The sequence below is a fragment of the Salvelinus sp. IW2-2015 genome, linkage group LG15 (assembly GCF_002910315.2).
Source record: "Salvelinus sp. IW2-2015 linkage group LG15, ASM291031v2, whole genome shotgun sequence".
Taxonomy (NCBI): Eukaryota; Metazoa; Chordata; class Actinopteri; order Salmoniformes; family Salmonidae; genus Salvelinus; species Salvelinus sp. IW2-2015.
Window position 1 is genome coordinate 33,454,174 of NC_036855.1, and position 25,000 is coordinate 33,479,173.

Genomic DNA, 25,000 nt, shown 5'->3' on the forward strand with positions numbered 1-25,000 from the left:
GGGTTATTGTTTGAATCAGTGTTTCTCTTCTGTGTGGAACCTCAGGAAGCAGTTGCTGGTGGATGTGAAACAGAGGTGGACATCACATTTCTGGCACTTGGCTTTTGGTGTACCTGTGCACCCTGGTACCTTGCAKCTCCCCTTCTTTTCAGCCATAATCTTCCAGTGGGCTGTGGCATCCAGGYGCACATCAGGAACTGGAATTGGAGCAGCGGGTCCTTTTCTCCTCTTCTCCTCATACCTCACAAGCAATTGTGGAACTGGGACGACATTTTTTGCGCCCCAGACTCGTTCCATTTTTGCATAGGCCTTCAGCGATGTATGACTTGAAGGTRTACAGCTTCATTTGTTCCTTCTTTCTCATGCCAGTGCCTTCAYAATCTCTTCGGTAGAGCAGCCAGGTGGTCACGATGATCATATCCAGGAAGTGGAACACTTCTTTGATCTGATTTTGTCCCGGTACAGTGCACTCAGTGAGTCAAGCAGATCCACCCCACCCATATTCTTGTTGTATTCTTACACCACAGCAGGGCAGGGGACTTTGGTGATSATCTTTYGCTTGCGATCCCACCTGTCAACCTCAGGGATTTTTTGATGGCCTCCCATCTATTCAGTATCATGGTGTCAGCTACTTGGGACACTCGGCAGGCTTTGTTCCAAAACATGAAGGTGCCTGGTAAACCAAACAATGTACAYCACAATACCCAGGAACTGCTCCAATTCTTCTGTAGTGAGGTTAAGGGGCTTGTTTGCGTTACATTGTATCGCATATAGATTTGACTGCCCTACAATAACTTCCAGAATGTCTTCAGAGAAAAACTGCTTGAAGTACTGGAGGAGGGACATGATATCATCAGATCTTGAAAGCAGGCCCTGCCATTCTGGGTAAGCAATGAAGTATGCATTGTGGGGTGTTCTCCACCGGGGTAGCCGTGGAACATCAACCTCTGCTACATCTTCATCCTCAGGCATTCTCCTTTAAAAAAGAAAGCAGGAAGCACACATATGAATGTGTCATATACCCTTCTTCATCCCGACACGCATGCAAACACACACACACACACACCACACACGTGCACACACACATTACTTTGCTGACTGACCCCTAACTGACCMCTGACCTCCTAACTGTCTTTCAAACCTGATTCGGGGATCCACTCTTCCTGACTCCTCAAGCTCACTGTCAGAGGGAATGACCCTAACTGCTCCATGATGTTCCTTCCTGTCACGCCCTGACCTTAGAGAGCTTTTTATGTCTCTATTTTGGTTTGGTCAGGGTGTGATTTGGGTGGGCATTCTATGTTCTGTTTTCTAAGTTTGTGTATTTCTATGTTTTGGCCGGGTATGGTTCTCAATCAGGGACAGCTGTCTATCGTTGTCTCTGATTGGGAATCATACTTAGGCAGCCTTTTTCCCTTGTGTCACTGTGGGAAGTTGTCTTTGTTTGGGGTACTATAGCCCTMTTAAGCTTCACGGTCGTTTTGTATTGTTTATTGTTTTTGTTGGCAACATTTTCTATAATAAAAAGTAATGTWCGCTCACCACGCTGCGCTTTGGTCTTTCTTCAACGACAGCCATGACACTTCYGCCCATAAAACGTTCTTGTGTCCATTTCCTGTAAGTATCAGTAGATAGTAAAGTAAAAACATTGACTATGGTCATAATTATGCATCCRAGCACATCTCCACACTTTAGCATGATATTGCCCAAACAAAAGTGGTCTAACTGCACAATGTTGCCCTGAGGCAACGAACCAAAAAACAGTTTTAGTATATAAATAAAAACAAAATAAGTCTTTAAACAATCAAACATACGTCTTTACATACTCATGCATATTTTTTTTTATATAACGTTATTTCAATTTAAACATGTTAAAAAGTGATTTTATCTTACCAATTGGTGGCACTGTGTCCCATGTGGCTTTGCTTCCTGAAAGGACTGCTCCACCCCAGACAAAAGGCCACACTCACTTCAGTCCCTCATTTCATTGGATACAAACATGTTAGGTGATATATTTTATTTATCCCAAAAAATGTAAGTGGTGGTGTGAGGTAGAAAAAGGTAGTATGTTGCCTGAGGGCAACACCATGCCACAGAGGGTTAAACAAATGCAAATGCAGCTACTTTGCTGTTATTCTGCCTGCACTTTTTGACRTGACTGTAAGTTAGCCGTAGTTGGCTATCTAGCAGGCAAGGGATAAGAACGTTGCCAGCCAGTATGGCAATGGAACATTTAGAACGAATGACTGGGTCGCGTCCATGTGTCGCGTCTCTAGCAACCGAACCGATAGAACGAACGACCAGCCGGCTTGGGTAGCAACCCTAGATTTGTGTCGGGACTATATCTTGTGGAAGGATGAAATAGTATGAATTTAAAAAAAATCKAAATAATGTTTTTGATGAAACAAACAAGTCATTATTTGAATATGTTGGTAACCTGATGTATAAAACTGATGTTTGGAGGATATATTGGCATGGGTGTTGTTAAACTCAACTTTGTCTCGGGCCAAACAACACCCGTGCCAATATATCCTCCAAACACCGGCTTCAAGTGCATTATCACTTAAACATCTCCTGCTGTGCTAGTCTTTGTTCTGTCAACCTTGGTCGCGGATTGTGCTGCGCAGAACTGACAGCTGTGTGTTGACATGACAACTGGGTCAGAATTCCGAACCGTCGAATGGATCATGTGACAAAAGTGTTTACAGATTAGTTGCAGGGGGGTGCTTCGCGAAGCAATCAAGAAAGAACTCAGTTGCTAGCAACTAAAATTGTGTGCAAGTTGCATCGTGTAACGGCAGCCTAACGGTTTGCGTGTTAGATAACAAGCTAAAGCTAATGTGTGTTTTCTAGACAGCTGGTTTACAAATAAAATGCTGTCAAGGTCTCTTACACAAATCAACTGGGTGCCTGTGACAGCACGATGCACTCCCTGAAATTACTCAGTGATGAAAGAGAGCGAGCGAGCAAGAGAGAGCACCTCCTCCAGACCTAAATTAATGTTTTGGTGTGTGTGCACGTGCGTGTGTGTATTAGCGTGCGTGCGTTACTCTTCATATACAAACTTCTTAGTCCAATCTCCACCCATCCATATGTGTTCCTTCAATCTGAATATAATAAATCGAACCAAATTGATACAATGAAACACTGTCCATACTCCTCTGCAACACATGAGAACCCTGGTGCACTGAATACACCGACAATTTATTGTACCYTTTATCCTGTAAGAGCTACACTGTGACACATGATTCATACAGTCACAGCCACACAACGCTGTCCGGCAGAGAAGTGAGTTACAGTCCAGTCTCCATGAACACAGTCACACGKTGTGCACTGCAGCAGCTCGGTGTTTAACACTGATTAAAACTGTCATGCCAACGCCACGCTGTAAATGTTCATACAYTGATTCATTGCCACGGTTACACACCACTGCCCATTGTCGCACAGCTGCCAGGCCTGCGGACTRAAATGTTGACAAGCTGTTGTAGCAGTGTCAGTCTCACCAACGCAAACCCAGCTCCTGGTCCCATCTACAGTGGTACAGCTRGGCTGTCTCCCAAATGGAACCCTATTCCATATATACTGTAGTGCGCAACTTTTGAGCTGGGTTTGAGTTGGTGAGACAGACACTAGCTTTCCTCCTTTACCACCARCCCATCCATGCACAGCAACCCAGACACCCACGCACACCAATGATTATTGACTTCTGGAGGCAACTGTCTGGCTCTTAAGCAAAGTGTTGTATGATCACGCTACCTGGAACAGTGAGAGGCTACTGAGACATGGTCGATCATTAGAGTTGGTCTGACGGACAGGGTGTGAGTGTGAGGGGGGAGGCACAACAATAATGTTAGAGGGTGCCTGTGCRTCTGTGTGTTTCTGTGTGTGTGCACGTGTGTGTGTGTGTGTGCAGGGGTTGTTGGGGCGGGGGCCACACCACACTACAGCACTGTGTACAGGGCAGCCAGGTCGGATAAGGAAGGTACCTCTCAGTCTCTGTTATAGTAGAGGTTGCCTCCTGTTCTCGTTTCCTCCTCTTTCTCTCAGCAATGCACCGGAATGCCCTGCTGGGACGTCACAGTGTTAACGGGGTCAGGGCTCAGAGGTCAGAAGTGAGGGGCTGGGTTTGTGAGTGCAGGGTTAGAAGGCGTTAGTGAGCGGGGATCCACGCCACAGAGAATTAGCCATCACAGGGTTAGCACTGGTTAGTGGCTAGTGGGTTAGAGCCAGCAGCACAGGTGCTTGTTGTACACGACACACGCACACTGCAAACACACACATAAGGATACCACCAAGCCACCAATCAGAGACCAAGAGGAGCAGAGGTCAGACAGACACAGAGCCACAGAGGTGAAGTACACAGGAAACTAGCAATTGTGTTTGTGTGTGTGTACCTCCTAAATGGATATATGTTGTGACAGGGTGCCAAAAAGAGTAACCATCATGTGTGACATGCTATCCATATTCTACGCATGGAGTCAATCACTGCTGTCAGACAGATGATGAGAGCTGTCTGTGTGTGTGTGTGTGTGTGTGTGTGTGTGTGTGTGTGGTGTGTGTGTGTGTGTGTGTGTGTGTGTGTGTGTGTGTGTGTGTGTGTGTGTGTGTGTGTGTGTGTGTGTGTGTGTTGTGTGTGTGTGGTGTGTTGTGTGGTGTGTGTGTGTGTTGCCTACTGTGCATAAACTAGACTGCTGTATGCTGTGGTATAAACTAATAACTACTAATGAGGATTATAAAACAAATTACTTCACAACCTGTTCTATGAATACTGGACAGTGCACAATTAAGAAATAAGGTACAAAAGACTCTGCTATGTGCTGAATATAGTTACAAGTACATTGCGTTGTTTGGCCCGAAGTCAACCCATTTACCGGTGACAGAATTCAGCACATAGCACGGTCTCGAGTGCTTTATTGCTTTAATAAAACAGTTAYCAACATTAAAATAACAATACATTTAACGTGTTTAGTATAGTCTGTTTGAAACTCCACTTACTACTTGTAGCTGTATAGTCTGTTTGTTTGTGTTGGTCTTGGCTAGCTTAATGTTCCTGTTGGTAGCTAGCTAGCAGTCACTCACTTACAGCACCGTCATTAAAAGGGGCATGAGGGAAGCCCCACATGCCTACAATATTATGTTTTTCTATGTAGTGAGAACGCTCGGGAGCAAGCAATGTTGAAAGTAATCTATAAACGTGTTGCCCTTTTCTTAAATGTAGCTTTGTAATTAACTAAAACAAGCAGACAACAACAAAAATTGCATTCGAAAAAGGTGAAGTTTTTGCTGTGAGCCAATGGGGCAACCTAGGTAACCACAGGTTGTTTTCCCCATGGGCGGGAGAGGGTGCAACGTTATATCTAATACCAACTGGGACTATGCTAGCTAAACTGGATAACTAGCTAGCCTACAGCTAGCCTAGTTATGTCTGCTAACGCTCTGTACATTGCCATTTATCGTCCATCCACTAAAAAAGTGTTCTGTGTCGCCTGGTGAACCATTCCGGCAGAAAATAGGAAGAGAATGGATCCTGTTCCTGGAGACAATGTACCAGGCGACACTTTTATAGTGGATGCACAATAAATGGYAATGTACAGATTAATGTGAACAAAACATCTTAAAAGTTAGCAGACATAACTAAATAAGCTTTCGGCTAGCTAGCTAGTTTAGCTAGCATAGCAACAATTGTTTGTTAGAAGWATAGAAAGAACAACCAGTGTTTTTCCCTAACAAAAATTGCCCAAAAAATTKACAACCAGTTTCTGTCCGGACTCTTTCCTCTAAAGGAATACTTAAATAGTATGAATTTAATTATCAAGATAAAGTTCATGAAAATGTGTCATTTATTTACATTTTATATGTTGGAAACCGTTTTATAGAAGCAATAAGGCACTCGAGACCGTGCTATGTGCAGAATACAGTCAAAGTTAAATGGGTTGACTGGCCCTTCGCTTCGCATCGGGCTGAACAACAGCATTTACCTGTGACTGTATTCAGCGCATAGCATGGTCTCTTGTGCCTTATTGCTTAATTATGAAATATAATCTATTCACTCTCAATGCGTCCCAAATGGGAACTTATTTCCTTTATAGTACTCTACTTTTGACCAAGGTAGTGCCCTACATAGGGAATAGGGTGTCAGTTGGGATCTACTTCTATCTAGACGGGGACCACTAAAACAATGAGCGCCATAATGGCCTTTTCTTGAGACCACCTACAATGTGTACTTTTCATTACACTTATGCACTTGTGTATTATACAATATTGCATAACTACAGTAAGCCTATATTGCTCTAGGCAATTCTATGTTCCTTCCGAATGCGTCCTTTTGAAGAGTCAGTCGTCCTTTTGTTGCTCCGAATGAACTGATGAAGCCAAGCTTAAAACAACGTCAGTGTGGAGAGGGGTGTGTGTGTGTGTGTGTGTGTGTGTGTGTGTGTGTGTGTGTGTGTGTGTGTGTGTGTGTGTGTGTGTGTGTGTGTGTGTGTGTGTGTGTGTGTGTGTGTGTGTGTGTGTGTGTGTTGTGTGTGTGTGTGTGTGTGTGTGTTGTGTTGTTGTGGGTGTGTGTGTGTGTGTGTGTGTGTGTGTGTGTGTGTGTGTGTGTGTGTAAGTCATGACCCCGGCTACAGAGGAACAAACAATACACTACCATCTCTAGTGTGACTCATTGTGCTACAGTACTGTGTCTTTTATGTTCTGCATTGTTGATCCGTAGATTAATACAATTTAATACTAGCTATACTGTTAAAGTGAGAATTCAATCTGTACTTATTTACAATTTAGACCTATTGTGCAGAATATGTATTGTTTATTCATTGGAGCTTTGGATACGCGTTGATGTTTTTCCGTAACATCGAACACTCAGTCCAGCAGGGGGTTAAGAGGGGTTAATAAGGATGAGGGATACAGTGGGTAATAGCACACAGGAGGACATAGCCAAGAGTTTAACAGTGAGTTGTCTGAGGGCACAGAGAAGGAGTGAGAGAAAGAGAGAGTTACTCACGATATACTGTAGGCGCAGGAGTTGGTGCAGGCCGTGTGGAGGAAGGGAAGGAAAGAGAGGAGAATCAAGTTAAGACCCTTTAGTATAAATAAAGAACTTGACAGAGAGATATACGGTTGGGAGAGCTAGCTGTCAATCATATGCTATTCCAGTCAAGGACACTGTGTGCATCACAAATGGCACCCTATTCCCTATATAGTGCACTACTTTTCACCAGAGCCTTATGGGCCTGGTCAAAAGTACTGCACTATATAGGGGATATAGTGCAGTGCTCCATGGGGAGTATGAGGGGGGACAGATGACGCAGAGGGAAGGAGGGACAGCGACAGATGGAGAAGAAAAATAAACAAAAGACGTTGACAGATGTGCACAGAGAGGGAGCGATGGAGAGAGAGAGAGAGCGTGGATCCAGGGGGACGGCCAGATAGGAGATGAGTGGAGTAGAGAGGGAGCAGGGAGAATGACATGGCGTGCTGGGAGTGCAGGGTGTGTGTGGGCCGTAATTACTAGTTCAACCAGACAGGTGATAATTAAGCAGTCAGCAGCGGTGTGTGTGTGTGTGTGTGTGTGTGTGTGTGTGTGTGTGTGTGTGTGTGTGTGTGTGTGTGTGTGTGTGTGTGTGTGTGTGTGTGTGTGTGTGTGTGTGTGTGTGTGTGTGTGTGTGTGTGTGTGTGTGTGTGTGTGTGTGTGTGTGTGTGTGTGTGTATGTGTGTAGACTAATGAACCTGCTCATGCAACACACAGTGCCCAAGGTCCGAAGGCCTTGCACAGTCATTAGCCCTTCTGTACTGCATGACAGAGCCTCTCTCAAACTACTGGCCTCCAACTGTGTCCAGGGTAGAGCCATGTGAAGGAGTCGAAACATCTGAAATGGCACTATATACTGTTGGGAATCCGGTGCATATTTGGGAGGCACTCTGAACTCTCATCTATTTTTAGATCCGTGTTGAGAACACAGAACTCTTGAGGAAGCCATGTCATGTTCGTTAGGAGTGTGTTATATCTGGACTGGGCGTATCCTATACTCACGCCTGCATTGTTGTGGTTGCCGTCTGGAAGCTGAACATATTCTCTTTGGGGAACCAGCTATTAGGGTTGTCCTCTACAAACAAAGGAGACAAAGCAGAAGTTTAGCCCACAACATAAGACTCCAACTGTTGTTCTCTCTCAGCAGTTACCATGCTTCATACAATGTTAAAAAGAGCTGAGATCTGTATTAGGGGAAACAGTGCCACTGGCCATCATGGGGGATTTGTTATTGTTTTTGTTTATCAAAGCAGGGGTTATCAAACTTTTTGGGGGCCGGGGACCCCTTTTTTGATAGCAAATTAGTCAGGTACCCCCTCTAACCAAGTCTMGGGCCCTGGGAAAGAACATTTTAAAGGCTCGCCTCTTGGCATTGGAGAGAAAATTATGCCGTTTTCAAGCCAATTTCCTACAATTTTACACATTTTGTCATGGGGCAGAGATTTTGGGTTGTTGCAGCTTTAACGTTAATATCCTGCAATTCTACACATTTTTCCATGAGGCAGATAGAAAACTTTGGTGTTTTAAAGATTAAAATACAGTGCATTTATGAAAAATAAAGATTGTTGGGGAATACAAGAAGTATTGAGTTGAAAAATCTATAATTGGTGTACTGTGGATACCAAAATCCCTGTGAGCCTCCCAGGCTCATGWTAACCCAGGGTTAAGAACATAAATTCTAGTTTAATAATATTACATTGTATTGTATCACTCACTCTACACTTATTCCACAGATCCCTTGGCCAAAATGTGTTTAATCTGTTGTTAGTAATATTCATAAAAAATAAAAAATAATTATGAGTTTATATATATTTTTACAGTATATATATATACAGTACCAGTAAAAAGCTTGGTCACACCTACTCATTCAAGGGTTTTTCTTTATTTTTACTATTTTCTACATTGTAGAAAAATAGTCAAGACATCAAAACTATGAAATAAGATATATGGAATCATGTAGTAACCAAAAAAATGTTAAACAAATCAAAATAGATTTTATATTTTATATTGGCTCAAACACATTAAGAAGGAAAGAAATTCCACAAATTAACTTTTAACAAGGCACACCTGTTAATTGAAATGCATTTCAGGTGACTACCTCATGAAGCTGGTTGAGAGAATGACAAGAGTGTGCAAAGCTGTCATCAAGGCAAAGGGTGGCTACTTTGAAGAATCTGACATATAAAATATATTTTGATTTGTTTAACATTTTCTGGGTTACTACATGATTCCCTATGTGTTATTTCATAGTTTTGATGTCTTCACTATTATTCCATAGTAAAAATAAAGAAAAAACCTTGAATGAGTAGGTGTGATTGAGATTTAGCTGCGGGCCCCCTGCAGTACCTCCGCGGGCCCCACTGTTTGAAGTAACATCATTGTTGTTGTAATATTACAAACGGACATGGCAGTTTCACCGATACAGATTCCAACCTTAAGTGCTTTGCATTTGAGAAAAACATTATATTGCAAATGAATCTTATCATAGTGGACAGGGGATGGAGATAAAGAGATATATAGACACCTAAGGCCCCACTCCCCTCCATTCTTCCCTCCCCCTCCTCCTCCTCACCTCTCTCCTCAGCAGAGCCTTGTCTGTCTCTGTCTCGGTCCTCGCTGTACATCCTCTCCAGCTTCTTCCTTTGTTTGCCTCCGTCTTGCGGGGACGTCTCCAGATCCAGGGAGCGCTGGCTCTGACATGGGGCCCTGATGCAGGTCACAGACTCTGGGGTGCAGTCCTCCCTCGAGCCCCCCCTCCGCACCCCCCAGTCCCGGATGTTATGGGCGCTCCCCGAGCTCTGCAGGGGCTGGGACTGGGACCTGTGGTTCTGTGGGCCATGGTTATGGTTGCCATGGTGATGGTTGCCACCACCGCCACCGCGTTGGTATTTGCTGCCTGGTGGTTGTGGATTTGAGTACGAGGGCTGGTTGGAGGAGGGAGGAGGGGACAGGGGCTGCTTGAGCACCTCCAGCTCCAGGCTCTCCTCACTGCCTCGGCCCCCTAGCATGCCTCCCTCCCTAGTGATGGTGTAGACCCGCTGGGCAGCTGGCTTCAGGCCCGTCAGACTTCCCTCAGTGGACCTGGGAGGCGGCTGCTGCTCCTCAAAGGAGAAGCTGCGCTCCGCTGAGAGCCCTGCTGAGAGCCTGCGCTTGGACGGTCCTGTGGGCTGCAAACTATCTGGCTGCAGGGTGCTGGGCTGGGRCTGGAGACTGCTGGGCTGTGAATGCAGGGTGCTGGGCTGGGGCTGGAGACTGCTGGGCTGTGAATGCAGGGTGCTGGGCTGTGACTGGAGACTGCTGGGCTGGGAATGCAGGGTGCTGGGCTGTGACTGGAGACTGTGGGCCTGGGGCTGATTCTGAGGGTGTAGGTTGTTGTGGAAACGACTGAGGTCAGGGGAGTCTGTGTCTTGGCCGATAAAGGTATCAGACAGCAGGTGATCTGGAGAGAGAGAGAGCGAGAGAGAGCGAGAGAGATAGAGAGAGAGGGGGCGAAGAGATGAGCTGTTCGTCTTGTGATCTCAAGGCCTTGGCAACATTTGAGCAAACATCAGGGAGCCAAGAAAGCTTTTGGGAGATGAGAGGGGGGATGAGATGTGAAGAGATGGATGACGGAGAAGGGGAATTGGTAGGGATTTTGAGAGGATAAGTTGAAGGATAGAAGGGGTTTGGCAGACTTGCCCGGTCCTGGGCCTTGGGAGGACACACACTCTCACAGTAAAATATGCCAGATATGTGGTCAAATTTTCAGAGCATTCTCTGCTTCTAACTGCTATACAGTGAGATGAGAGGAAGGCCGAGTGATGAGGAAGGTCCTTGGAAATGTCAAGCCATGTAATGAGGAAAGCTCTGGAATGTACTAGATGAGGTTGGGATGTAGGCTACCAGATGAGGCTGGKCACAGGTGAAGAGGTTGCCTACCTGAGCCGGCACGGTTCTCAGGGTGTGTGTGAGACAGGTAATCTCCAAAAGCTCTGGCTGCTCTGCAAAAAGAAGCACAACACAACACTGATTAGCACTGGACCACTGGCAGCCTGCCTGCCTGCCTGCCTGACTGCCTGCCTGCCACCGTGAGCCTTCCTGCTGACTCCAACTGAGAGTGATTCACTATTCCAATGCGTCAYCTACTCAGTAGCTAGCTACGTGCCAAATAGCTTCAGATTCCCTATAGTGTACTACTTTTGACCAGGGCCCATAGGGTTCTGGTTAAAAGTAGTGCACTTTAATAGGAAATAGGGTTCCATTTGCGACGCAAGCAATGTTCTATGATTGTCTTGCGCAATCATTGATTAACCTGAACATTTGTCTCATTGACTTGACTTTACTCTGATTTCCCTATGGAACTGTCTTCTTAAGCCGAAACTACTCGAGAAGGTCACTTCACGCTGCTAGTCTATCTATACATCGCAAACATGTTCATGGTACGTGTCCTACACAGTGGCCATTATTCTCTCCTACAGAAGGTGAAATCCAATATGCAGTGTGTTCCAGACAGGTTTGATATGATTCCTCACGCTTGCACACACATACACAAATACACACACAGACAAGCACAGACACACACAAGCACACATAGTCACGTGGGGAGCACTGGGCATGGAGAGTTAGAAGAAGGATGTGGGAGACTGAGTATGTACATGAAATCAATCGTTACCTTCGTAAAACTTAAAAGCACTCCTTTCACATGTCACAAATTCAATCTCCCCTACGGTTTCTTAGCATGGGCCTGGGGATAGATTTGCAATACGAAACAAAAGCCGCGTGCAATTCTCTTCTCCAGATTTAATACTTCCTAATACGATCTGCCATGCACTGTACCACACACAGTAGCAGGGTCATTTAATTCAGTTTTAGACTTTTGTGACAAATGTGTCTTGCATATGGCACCCTACAGTATTTCCTAACAGCGCACTACTTTTCACCAGGGGCCACGGGGCTTTGGTCAGAGGTAGTGGACCTATATAGGGAATAGGGTGCCATTTGGAACACAAACAGAGGCGTTCTAACTGGCCAACTTGGAATGTGAACAGTGCTTCAGACATGGTCATGTGAAGGCTGTAAACTGTGCAGACTTTTTATTCCAGCTCAGTGCTAAACTACCAGATTACAATCAAGACCATTGTTGAATCAGGTTTTAAGTGTTGTGCCGGAACAAAAGCCTGCACAATCTGCRGCTCCATGACCAACCCTCTGACAAAGGATTTCATACGGAACATCTTTATGAATACTTAAAACGTAATAGGGTGGGTTATGAAATATTACCATACAATTCATTATAATTCTTCAACATCAATTTCTTTAAAAAAATCATTTTCCCAATTCCCTTTCCCTTAAAATGTGGAGTGAATGTGGAAATGTTTTATTTAGTGGCTAGAGCTATTGTTCTCGCTCTCTTAATTGGCAACAGGAAAAAAAACATGGTCAGCAGTACTAAGTGGTTTAATAGTGGTAATTAGATCAACTCTCGAATGCAAACACATTTCTACAAACACATTTCTACAAACACATTTCTAAGCACGCCCACATAGCTATGCAGACTCCACATAATATTGGCTAGAGACACAGAGGATATAGCCTAAAACAAGTAGAGCATGTGCGCACATATTTACACACATATGACACGCATGCGTGCGCGCGCACACACACACACACACACACCTACATAGATACACAGGGCTATAATCCTCCCCCCCAGTCAGTGGTGCTGGCTGGCGTTGTGCAGTCTGTACACATCTCCGGGGGATGCTGCTATGAAATGGGATTGCTTTGTTGTTGTAGCCATGGCCCTCTCCCTGCTACAACACACACACTCAAACTAATTAAATATGAGGCAGCACGTGTAGCAGCTCTCTCCCTGAAAAYGCAGGTTGGCATTTATTGGGATGACTCATGTACTGGAGGCAGCTCTGTAGTCACTAGCTRGCACAGGCACAAAGTCATCAAATCAGATTTTAAACCAAACCCTAACCTTAACCWCACTGCTAACCTTATGCCTAACCCTAACCTCACTGCTAACCTTATGCCTAACCCTAACCTAACCACACTGCTAACCTTATGCCTAACCCTAAGCACACTGCTAACCTTATGCCTAACCTTAACCACACTGCTAACCTTATGCCTAACCCTAACCTTAACCGCACTGCTAACCTTATGCCTAACCCTAACCACACTGCTAATGTTATGCCCAACCCTTACCACACTGCTAACTTTATGCCTTACCCTAACCTTAACCACACTGCTAACCTTATGCCTAACCCTAACCTTAACCACACTGCTAACCTTATGCCTAGAACCTAACCTTAAATGAAGACCAAAAAGCAATTTTGTGTTTTCATAAATGTTTACGATATATAGGCTAGCTAATTTTGACTCTGCAGCTGGCACATTTAGTGGAAATCGCTTCATCCCAATAAACAACCTGCCCTGAAAAGTCCCAGTAACTGATAGAGAGAGGGAGAGGAAAGAATGCTATCATCCCTTATCTCTCTGGCTCCACTCCTTCCTATACACATTCTAAAGGGATGTGTGTAAAAGGTAATGGGGATGACAAAACACATTCACAACAACCACTTCCAGAGGACAAACTAGCTAGTGGCATGGAGCMAATCTCCTTGTGACACTACAAAGGTCCAATACAACACCAACTGATATCTCCCTGTTCCTAGCTCACCTTGGATTGCAATCATGCTTATTGAAGTAAGAAAGTGGAGAAGATTATTTAAGAAAARTGATGTAAAACCAAATTGCATGTTCTGTGAAAGCAGAGCAAATGCCTTTGCTTTTGTCTGTGGTGCTGCAATGTATAGGGAATTAAACACCCTCRTGTATACAGTGGTGTGGTCAGGCAGGAATAGTGTAGCCAAGCCTTGTCACGTTCCTGACCTTATTTCCTTTATTTTGTCTTTGTTTAGTATGGTCAGGACGTGAGCTGGGTGGGCATTCTATGTTATGTGTTTCTATGTTGGGTTCTTTTCAATTACATTTACATTTACATTTAAGTCATTTAGCAGACGCTCTTATAATTAGCCTGATATGGTTCTCAATCAGGGGCAGGTGTTTTACGTTTCCTCTGATTGAGAACCATATTAAGGTATGCTGTTCACACTGTTTGTTTGTGGGTGATTGTTCCTGTGTCAGTGTTTGTGCCACACGGGACTGTTTCGTTTGTTAGTTTGTTCCTGTTCTTCGTTGTCTGTAAGTTCTCATGTTCAGGTCTGTTTASGTCGTTTGTTATTTTGTTGTTGTTCCAGTGTGCTTCGTGTTCGTCTTTAAATAAATCATTATGAATTCAACCTACGCTGCATATTGGTCCGATCCATGCTCCTCCTCAGACGAGGAGAAGAACGAACGTTACAAGCCTATACATCACGCTGCTGTGCCTGKGTACATATACAGTGGGGAGAACAAGTATTTGATACACTGCCGATTTTGCAGGTTTTCCTACTTACAAAGCATGTAGAGGTCTGTAATTTTTTATCATAGGTACACTTCAACTGTGAGAGACGGAATCTAAAACAAATCCAGAAAATCACATTGTATGATTTTTAAGTAATTMATTTGCATTTTATTGCATGACATCAGTATTTGATACATCAGAAAAGCCAAACTTAATATTTGGTACAGAAACCTTTGTTTGCAATTACAGAGATCATACGTTTCCTGTAGTTCTTGGCCAGGTTTGTACACACTGCAGCAGCGATTTTGGCCCACTCCTCCATACAGACCTTCTCCAGATCCTTCAGGTTTCGGGGCTGTCACTGGGCAATACGGACTTTCAGCTCCCTCCAAAGATTTTCTATTGGGTTCAGGTCTGGAGACTGGCTAGGCCACTCCAGGACCTTGTGATGCTTCTTACGGAGCCACTCCTTAGTTGCCCTGGCTGTGTGTTTCGGGTCGTTGTCATGCTGGAAGACCCAGCCACGACCCATCTTCAATGGTCTTACTGAGGGAAGGAGGTTGTTGGCCAAGATCTCGCGATACATGGCCCCATCCATCCTCCCCTCAATACGGTGCAGTCATCCAGTCCCCTTTGCAGAAAAGCATCCCCAAAGAATGATGTTTCCACCTCCATGCTTCACAGTTGGGATGATGTTCTTGGGTTGTACTCATCCTTCTTCCTCCAAACACGGCGAGTGGAGTTTAGACCAAAAAGCTCTATTTTTGTCTCATCAGACCACATGACCTTCTCCCATTCCTCCTCTGGATCATCCAGATGGTCATTGGCAAACTTCAGACGGGCCTGGACATGCGCTGGCTTGAGCAGGGGGACCTTGCGTGCGCTGCAGGATTTTAATCCATGGCGGCGTAGTGTGTTACTAATGGTTTTCTTTGAGACTGTGGTCCCAGCTCTCTTCAGGTCATTGACCAGGTCCTGCCGTGTAGTTCTGGGCTGATCCCTCACCTTCCTCATGATCATTGATGCCCGACGAGGTGAGATCTTGCATGGCGCCCCAGACCGAAGGTGATTGACCGTCATCTTGAACTTCTTCCATTTTCTAATAATTGCGCCAACAGTTGTTGCCTTCTCACCAAGCTGCTTGCCTATTGTCCTGTAGCCCATCCCAGCCTTGTGCAGGTCTACAATTTTAGCCCTGATGTCCTTACACAGCTCTCTGGTCTTGGCCATTGTGGAGAGGTTGGAGTCTGTTTGATTGAGTGTGTGGACAGGTGTCTTTTATACAGGTAACGAGTTCAAACAGGTGCAGTTAATACACGTAATGAGTGGAGAACAGGAGGGCTTCTTAAAGAAAAACTAACAGGTCTGTGAGAGCCGGAATTCTTACTGGTTGGTAGGTGATCAAATACTTATGTCATGCAATAAAATGCTAATTAATTACTTAAAAATCATACAATGTGATTTTCTGGATTTTTGTTGAAGTTGAAGTGTACCTATGATAAAAATTACAGACCTCTACATGTTTGTAAGTAGGAAAACCTGCAAAATCGGCAGTGTATCAAATACTTGTTCTCCCACTGTACATACAGTGTGGTGCAATGTAAATACATTATACTGATGTTGTATGCAGAGGGCTGTGACGACAAAATGCATTAGGGGCCTTAATAGAGGACATGAGTAGGGTAACCTGACCAGGAAAAACTACAGGCCCTAGTTATAAGCCCAGAGTTGTTCCTCATCAGGTAATCAGGAAGGAATCCTGGYCCTTASACATGAAGAAAGAAAAGTKCAGCTCAATGAGRTAGTGCCTGAAGTRACTGTCTTAAGCCTCTTTCTACCATTTGGGTCAAAAAGACAGCCTTCAGTGTTCTGGCCCTGGGTGCCTTAGTGAAATCATGAGTGTAGCCCAGCTACTGGGTGTCTCATTGACACCAAACCGGGCTCTTTTATAATGTGTTAGAGTCATTTGGGAAAGAGGGGCACAGAGTGTTCCTGCTCAGCCACTGAATCTCATCACAGATCTCCTAACTGAGGGGATGACCTCTTTATGAGACACCCTATGTATCTCCCTCTCCCCATCTTTCTCACCTTCCCTCCCTCCCTCCCTCCCTCCATCCCACCCTCTCTCTCTCTCTCTCGCCTTTCCCTAGAGTCTTCCTCTCTATCTCCCTCAGTCCCTCTCTCTCTCGCCTTCTCTTCTCGACTCTGTTCTCTCTCCAATACAAATACATCCAATTGAGTGAAATGACAAGATGACACAACAAATATCAAGTTGGCCACTTAGCGTCTTAGTTTCTTGTCCTCAATTGCTCTCTCTCTTTCTCTCTCTCTCTCTCTCGCTCTCTCTCTCTCGGGGAGTCAAATGGAAATCTCTAATTTGGCAGGCCTTCAAAGTACCTGCTGGCCGCTTTCTCCGTTTCACTCTCTACACTGTGGTTCTTAGGTGATTAAATTGATGTTTATCAGAGTCCGTAAGAATGATTGCTTCGTAATTGGATTAAACAACAACAACAACAACACCAGATGTAGGAAATCACTGGGTAGTTAATGCCAAGTAAGCTTAATCAGTATTTTGACCACACGCAGACAGTCTCAGCCTACGGCACCGTGTTCCCTACATAGTGCACTAGGTTTGACCAGGGCCTCTATTGGGAACAGGGTGCCATTTGGAACGCAACCCTCAGCCCTACTTTGCATAACACGATGAGTTATGCTGAGCGCGAGCACCGTAGCCGGCCCAGCCGCTGAGTGTGCAGTGTTAGTTTCTGACCCGCTGTGTCCTGCGTTCCATTCTGCTGTTCCGTCTGCCGTTGGCGCAACAGTAACACGGGCGTAATTACTCAGATCAATGMGGGCCAGGCAGCCTCCACTGTACAGTATCACTGTCTCCCTGTGTCATTCCAGTCCAGGCTCCCTCTACAGGCTGTAATCAAAGTAATTACAGCAGCTAGATACCACAGATACATCCTCTCTGCACTGTAATCCCTGCCATACAGAGAGGGGGGTGATAGGGAGTGAGAGAGAGAGAGCRCCCACTCTATTATCATCTGGGAGCCCTAATCTAAAGTATTTGTCCTCTCTGGATATCGCTCTGTGTCCCTCTGACTGCCTGAGAGCACAGAGAGAAAATTGAACACAGGTTGGGTGAAAAGGCTGGCGGCTTAATTAAGATACATTAGTACTGAGATGGCCTGAGATTCAGACAATAAATACTAGGTGTCAGGCAGACAATTACCTCTCTGTCAGAAGTGGCTGTAGGTTCAGCACTAGGGCAGCGTGTGACTGTGTAATACAACGATTGCGTCCGAACTGGCACCCTAGTCCCTACACAGTGTGCTACTTTTGACTAAAGGGCTCTGGTCAAAAGTAGTTGACTATATAGGGAATAAGGTGCCAGTTTGGACGCACCCACCCCAACGCCAATGTACAATATCCTAATGGAATACACCAAGAGGCTGCTGAACCAGCTATTCCTCATATCAATGCCATGGCACCAGATGCGTCTCAGGCCTGTAATGTGGATGTAGAATAATTAGGACAGAAGCCAAGATGCGCMGTAATAACCAGAAAGGGCTAATCGTGACTGTAATGGAGCTAACCTCCACTGTGCTCTCTCTGCTGTGTTCAGCAATACCTTMAGCACTGCTCTGCAAGTGGCCACACAATACATTCTGCCTGGTATGATGAGTAGAGCCATGACATGACATTGTACAACAGATGAAACAGTTTCGTCAACACTTCTGGAGTTCTATTGACTTGCATAGCCAGAGAAAGCGAACTTCAATCCGCCTGCAATAATTGTCCTCCTAATTCTACTAAAATACCCAGTGTAGCCAAKTATACACTTATTCTAATGTTACCAGGCCAAATACATCAATATTTTGTTCCAGTGCATTGTCAGGTACACATCAGTCCATTTACCTTGAGGGCATAAATATACCTCTTGGCTGAAACCACTCTCAGTCTTGTGTCCAGCAACCGTCCAGTCCAGCATTGCAAGATGAATAATAGAACATACCAGAATAAAGAAGTAGACGGTATCCTGTCTGTGTCCTTACCTTGTTACCCATTTTACCTTTATTCTAGCAGTAAATAAGATATGTCGTAAGATCTGTCCTGGGTAACACGGGGTAATTGTCAGAACAAGGGTGTCCATGTTAGCTACATGGGAAAAGTGACCTTCAATGTTTAGCCGCTGGTGTTGGAGACCAATCAGCCAGCGATTGTGATTCTGAGGCAGAAGTGATGTAAAACCACACCACCATTACATTGATGGATTTTATAGTCTATCTACTAGATGGTTAAAAAAAAGTCCATAACTCATGGGAATTATACCATCATAGTGTTTAAAGTGAACACTAAAGTTAAGGGTGATTGCTTTCTGAAGAGTCTGGAACACGTCTCGAAATCTGTCATAGAAAAAGTGGAAAACACAGCTCTTGGGCCTCAGTCCAATAATATGTGTCTTTGATAATGTGATCAGTTTGATTGACGGTGTGTGTTAGAGAGACAGAAAGACTAAGATGAGAAACAGAGAATGAGAGGAGAATGAGAGAGTGTGTGAGACAGAAAGAGATTGTGTGCGGGTATGTGAGAGAGAGAGGTAGAAAGAGAGAGGTAGAGAGAGAGAGTGGTAGAGAGGTAGAGAGAGGTAGAGAGAGAGAGGTAGAAAGAGAGTGATAGAGAGAAAGAGAGGTAGAGAGAGAGAGAGGTCGAAAGAGAGAGAGAGGTAGATACAGGGGTAGAGGTTGAGTGAGAGATGGAGAGGTAGAAAGAAAGAAAGAGGTAGAGAGAGAGAGAGGTAGAGAGAGAGAGAGATAAAGAAAGAGAGCGTATAAAATACATTTTCTGGTACACCATAGATGCCAGAGACTGTTGGTTGGAAAGCTTAAAAATTATGGAAACTTTTTAGAAATGTGTTGTTGCCTATATGCTACATGCCATTTGGAAATCAAGGGTTTAGGATTCATTTTTGTGTGCAGTTGATTGGTAGCATTTCATATGCCTTTTCATATCAGATCACACACTCACACATATAGGGTTCTTCAGTTTGTTCCCATAGGTGAACCCTTTTTGGTGCTAGCTAGATTATTTGACAATACATGGACTTAACTCAATTTCCTCTGTTTCCCTCTGCACATGTCATTACCATTGCATTATAAAACATTACATTTTCATTTAAAACTGATTGAAAAACATCATGGGTTTTTGGATTCTTTGGTTTATCTGACTATAGGATTTGGTACCACCACATTTATAAATAATTATTTTAATACCTTAATCCATAAATATGGGTTTTTGCTGGCTGTGCTTGTATACCTGCACGGAGGCTACCGTCAACAATGTCATTTCTTGTTCAAATTATTATATCATTTTTACATTAGTTATATTGGGAACATATTTCTACTTGATGTAGACAGATGTGTGATATTTAATGTTTACATGTATTTTTTCTTAAGGAATATGTGTACATTAAGGTGGTAATGACTCTGTGGCAGTAATACATTGCATTAGTTGTTTAAAATAAGTGAGTGGAAATCGATATCTAAAATATCATTGATTGCTACAAAGACAGTAAAATATKATTGATTGCTACAAAGACAGTAAAATATCATTTACTAAGCACTATTGAGCAGGGGTATACCCATTTTATACTAAAGGTATACAAATAGTCGCTACTTTGCAATGGTAATAATCTGGAAATCGTCATTACCGACACATTTTGTGGTGGTATGTGGTAATGACAGTGCTGGTAATGACACTTTGCAACATTTATGGATTTACCCGCCAGGCCATGAGTTTTACTTGGTTAATATGATCAGCTATCGTTTGATCAATTCCYACCACAACATAATGAAACATTTTCTTTCAAATAGAGGATAACCTAGATGAGTTAGAGRCTTTGCTGTAATGACTCAGAATATTCTCTGATCTTGACATATTCAAAGTGACTTTTCTTGAAGATGGAGACATAATATAATACACGCTCCATGGCATATCCTTGTTCTCCACGGTCAGTTCCCAGTTCATGTGTGACTTATGATAAAAGCACTATAATGTATCGTTTTGTTCAGAGTAACGGTAATGACATTAAATTGTGGGACAACTGTATTTAGTAGAAAAAAATATATATATTTAGGACTTATGACACATAACAAATCTATATAGCTTTCATTTATTTGACTCCTTTTCTAACCAGGTGCATTAAATATTTACAAATGATCATCATTTTCATGTTGAAATACATAGCAGAAGATCAAAKGTCAGGGTGTGGGACAATTGCCTTCTCAGTGCGAAACAGTGGAATACAGGAATAAAATACTTTTGAYAATGACTCAAAAAACATATTTGAAAAATGAACAAAACGTTTAAGCTTATTTTAGTGTCAACTTATATGTGTAAAAGAAAACACTTTTTTTCTTTAACATAGTTGCAAAATCGKCCGAATAAGTAGTATAGCCTACAAATAAATGTCTCAGTGGTCTTACTAACTCGTATTGCTCAAAGCATATCTGTTACAWATTCACATGGCTGTCCAATGACTTGAAAAAAATGCATTATCATTGTAGCTAGCCCAATAAAAATAAAATYCATTCGAGGAATATAAATTATGGGCTGATATAAAAGGAGATGTATCCATGAAATTAAATAAATAATTACAAATACTTTTGCGAAGCAGATATTTGATCACTCAACCCCACAACAGCAAACAGTGAAACACATTTGATAGGCTATCATTGATATATCATTGTAATATAGGTTTATAAAGGTTTTAGTTCGTTTGGAATTACTGCTTGAACAATAAAGCAGAGTCGCTATTCACCAACACGGTTATTCCAACCGTTATCAGCACCGCAACATGCACCTGGTTACACCCTGCATCTGATCACTAACGTTATACCTGCCAGCTACGGAGGAGCCCCCGGCCAGGCACTCACCTAACTTTTGCGGTCACAGAAGATATTGCATCGTTCCTTAAAGTCTTCCTTTTGGACACTGCAGTTCCCATGCTGAAGTGGAAACGACACGAGAAAAAAGCCAGATCATTACACTGATGGGCGCTCGGATATGAAGGAAATAAAAGCTTGTTGAAAACACGGAGGTAAAGCGGAACCACGGCAAATCAGAAAACTCCCCCTTTACCCTGAGTTGTTAAAAAATAAACCAGTTTTGTAATTTCATAGACTACTACTCAATTACGTTCAATCTGAAAAATATCTTGGTAACTATTGAAAGCTTTGTAGTGTGTGATTGAGAGCGCAGCTACAGCGTTGTTGARTCAGAGAGCAGAAAACGTGCCCGGCTCGTAGAGCGCGGTTGCTTGCATGCCCCTCGTGCTGTACTCCTTTATCACACACCCACTAGTGGTGAAAATGTTTCTACTAGTTAATACAACGACAAAGTCAAAATTGGCTATATCGTAAAAATTCCCCCCAAAATGTTTTGCTTTTTCCTCTTAATTTAAGATTTGTGTWAGGGATAATGTTAGCAGTGTGGTTAGGGTTAAGGTTAGGTTTAAAARCAGATTTTAAGAAGAGAAATTGTAGAAATAGGCGGGGTTTATGACTTTGTGGTTGTGGTAACTAGTGACGARCACGCTTCAGTTGAATCAGTTAGTTTCTTAACATACAGTATTTTGAGGACTGCCTTGTAAGAAGCAATATTTGTTGCACCCGTGAGGGAGAATGCCATACCAATTGAACTCCTATGGTGTTATAGTGCCCCATCAATTTAACATGTATAGGGGACAGATTGGAGTGGCAGGAAGTCTTGAACCWTAAATGGTTGAGCATTTTTCCATGTCCTMTTGGTCTGTTTTGCCCTGTAGTCGCTGCTAGTTTGGWTGCCTTTGTTAGGCCATTAGAAGTGCAAGTGATATAAAACAACACATTTTCATTAATATGCTGTAATGTGTAAACATTTACCTAGAAGCCAACCTGCTTGCACCAATCCAWTGTAATTACAGTWTAATACTCTGAAATACAAACCCTGCAATGAATTTCATCCATTCATRCCGGTTACGGTAGTATTTACTTTTTTATAGAATAATACAGTCAACTTTCTGGTATTGTACTGTGTGTCATTACACCATATTTACATTACAGTAGGTGTACTGTAATATGAAATACAGATTTTTACTTGCTGCCTGTAAGCTACTGTCAAATTCACGATAACCTCGTTACAGTGCACCAGTAAACTGTGGGTAGGCTACTAGCAAAATTATTATTTGTAAAGATGAAGTAAGTCAGCCCTTGTCTCAAAGCAAAGCCTGKATCACCCATCTTGGTTACCTTGTCATCGTCATCAACACAGTATATACAGAGGTGACATCATTGACCAAGCATACCATCCATCTGACCAAATTCTGTTGACAGATGTGGTTTAGTGCTGTGAACAACACCCCAAGTGCCAACAGCTATTTCAGCGGCATTGACAACTCCTACTCCTCTCACCACAACAACAGCTCTTTCAGCACCACGGACAGCGTCTATGACAGAAACGCAGACTGTGACGACTGCAATTTATATAAATATTATCGTAACAGTAGCTACGCAATTACCTAACACCATATTCCATGGGTTTACTGAGGGGGAATAGTTTGTGTCGTGCCCTCTTCACGACTGTCTTGGTGTACTTGGACCATGTTAATTTGTTGGTAATGTGGCCGCCAAGGAACTTGAAGCTCTCAACGTGCTCCACTATAGCCCCATCGATGAGAATGGGGGCGTGCTCGGTCCTCCTTTTKCTGTAGTCCACAATCATCTCCTTTGTCTTGATCACATTGAGGGAGAGGTTGTTGTTCTGGCACCACYCGGTCAGATCTCTGACCTCCCTATAGGCTGTCTCATCGTTGTCTGTGATCAGGCCTACCACTGTTGTGTCATCAGCGAACTTAATGATGGTATTGGATTTGTGCCTGGCCGTGCAGTCATGAGGGAACGGGGAGTACAGGACGGGACTGAGCACGCACTCCTGAGGGGCCCCCGTGTTGAGGATCAGCGTGGCGGATGTGTTGTTACCTACCCTTAACCACCTGGGGGCGGCCTGTCAGGAAGTCTAGGATCCAGTTGCAGAGGGAGGTGTTTAGTGCCAGGGTCCTTAGCTTAGTGATGAGCTTTGAGGGCACTATGGTGTTGAACCCTGAGCTGTAGTCAATGCATACTCATACAGGTGTTRCTTTTGTGCAGGTGGGAAAGGGCAGTGTGGAGTGCAATAGAGATTGCTTAATCTGTGGATCTGTTGGTGCGGTATGCAAATTGGAGTTGGTCTAGGGTTTCTGGGATAATGGTGTTGATGTGAGCCATGACCAGCCTTRCAAAGCATTTCATGGCTACAGACGTGAGTGCTACGGGTCGGTAGTCATTTAGGCAGGTTACCTTAGTGTTCTTGGGCACAAGGACTATGGTGGTCTGCTTGAAACATGTTGGTATCGTCTATGTTACGAATTTGCAAAACATACAATATGTTACGAATTTGAAAAACATATGAAATGTTACAAATTCCAATTTGTTGTGGCTAACGTTAGCTAGGTAGCTAGGTGAAGATTAGATGATCAATTCAATCCAATCCACATCGCAGTATTTACGCAGTAGCTCTTTCTCCAATGGTCAAATTAACTCACAGATTGGTCTTGGGTACTGTATAAAAACCTACAACTACTACCAGGGCGACCCATCTCACAGGTATGAATTCACTTTTCAGAATTAGAAGTGTGTGGGCATGGGATGAACATAGCTGCAGGATATGTGGATGAATATTGTAAATAAAGTYTTTGAAAGGGATATCTGCCCCATGTGGGATTAGAACTCATAACCATTGATGTATAAAACAACTGTTTTAGCAGACTGTAAAAATACAACTAGTTGATTTGACCAACATTTTCATCTATTTCTTGTTACGGTGGATGTACAGTACCAGTCAAAAGTTTGGACACACCTACTCATTCAAGGGTTTTTCTTATTTTTTTGTACTATTTTCTACATTGTAGAATAATAGTGAAGACATCAAAACTATGGAATAACACACATGGAATCATGTAGTAACCAAAAAAGTGTTAAACAAATCAAAATATATTTTATATTTGAGATTCTTCAAAGTAGCCACGCTTTGCCTTGATGACAGCTGTCATTAATGGCCTGTGGGGATCAGGTTACAGTGGATCACAGTTCTACGGAGATATCTCTCCCTCCCGCAGAGGGGGAATGGTATAGAGGGATTGATGGGGGGGGGGGTTATGACACTTCACGCCCATCGTAAATTCTAAGGCAGCAGAATAACCCTTTTTCCTTTAGTGTTGGGGATTGGAATGCCTGCGTGTCTCTGAGTCTACCTCAGAACTGTAACGTGCCATAAGTGGACTTTGGGACATTATATTTCATCAGCCAAAATGGTGGTAACAATGATAGATGGAATATGAAAATGAATGTCGATTTTGTGATGTCATTAAAAGTTAAATGAGGACGTTATAACGGAAACTTTATAACTTAAAGATTTTTCATAATGTGTGTATGATGTTTACATCCTGTGCGTTGTGTAGAAAATATCCAGATCAAAGAGAATATTTTTGTGACGGAAGAGGC

General features: G+C 43.4%; 1 protein-coding gene and 1 long non-coding RNA gene across 2 annotated transcripts in view; both read right to left on the bottom strand.

Annotated features, from left to right (window-relative positions):
• The window catches only part of LOC111973654 (NMDA receptor synaptonuclear signaling and neuronal migration factor-like), a 41,741-nt gene extending 19,892 nt beyond the window's left edge, over nucleotides 1–21,849 (bottom strand). The window contains 5 exon segments of the mRNA XM_070447100.1: nucleotides 3,987–4,067; nucleotides 8,030–8,102; nucleotides 9,600–10,466; nucleotides 10,946–11,007; nucleotides 21,359–21,849. Of these exon segments, the coding sequence (XP_070303201.1) occupies nucleotides 3,987–4,067; nucleotides 8,030–8,102; nucleotides 9,600–10,466; nucleotides 10,946–11,007; nucleotides 21,359–21,429 (1,154 nt within the window). The 5' untranslated portion in view covers nucleotides 21,430–21,849.
• Nucleotides 699–2,457, bottom strand: LOC111973655 (uncharacterized). Its single transcript, XR_002878611.2, has 3 exons — nucleotides 1,894–2,457; nucleotides 1,543–1,615; nucleotides 699–976 (listed from the first exon to the last, which is right to left on the bottom strand). It is a non-coding gene; the product is annotated as an uncharacterized lncRNA (long non-coding RNA).
• Nucleotides 21,850–25,000: the final 3,151 nt, after the last annotated feature.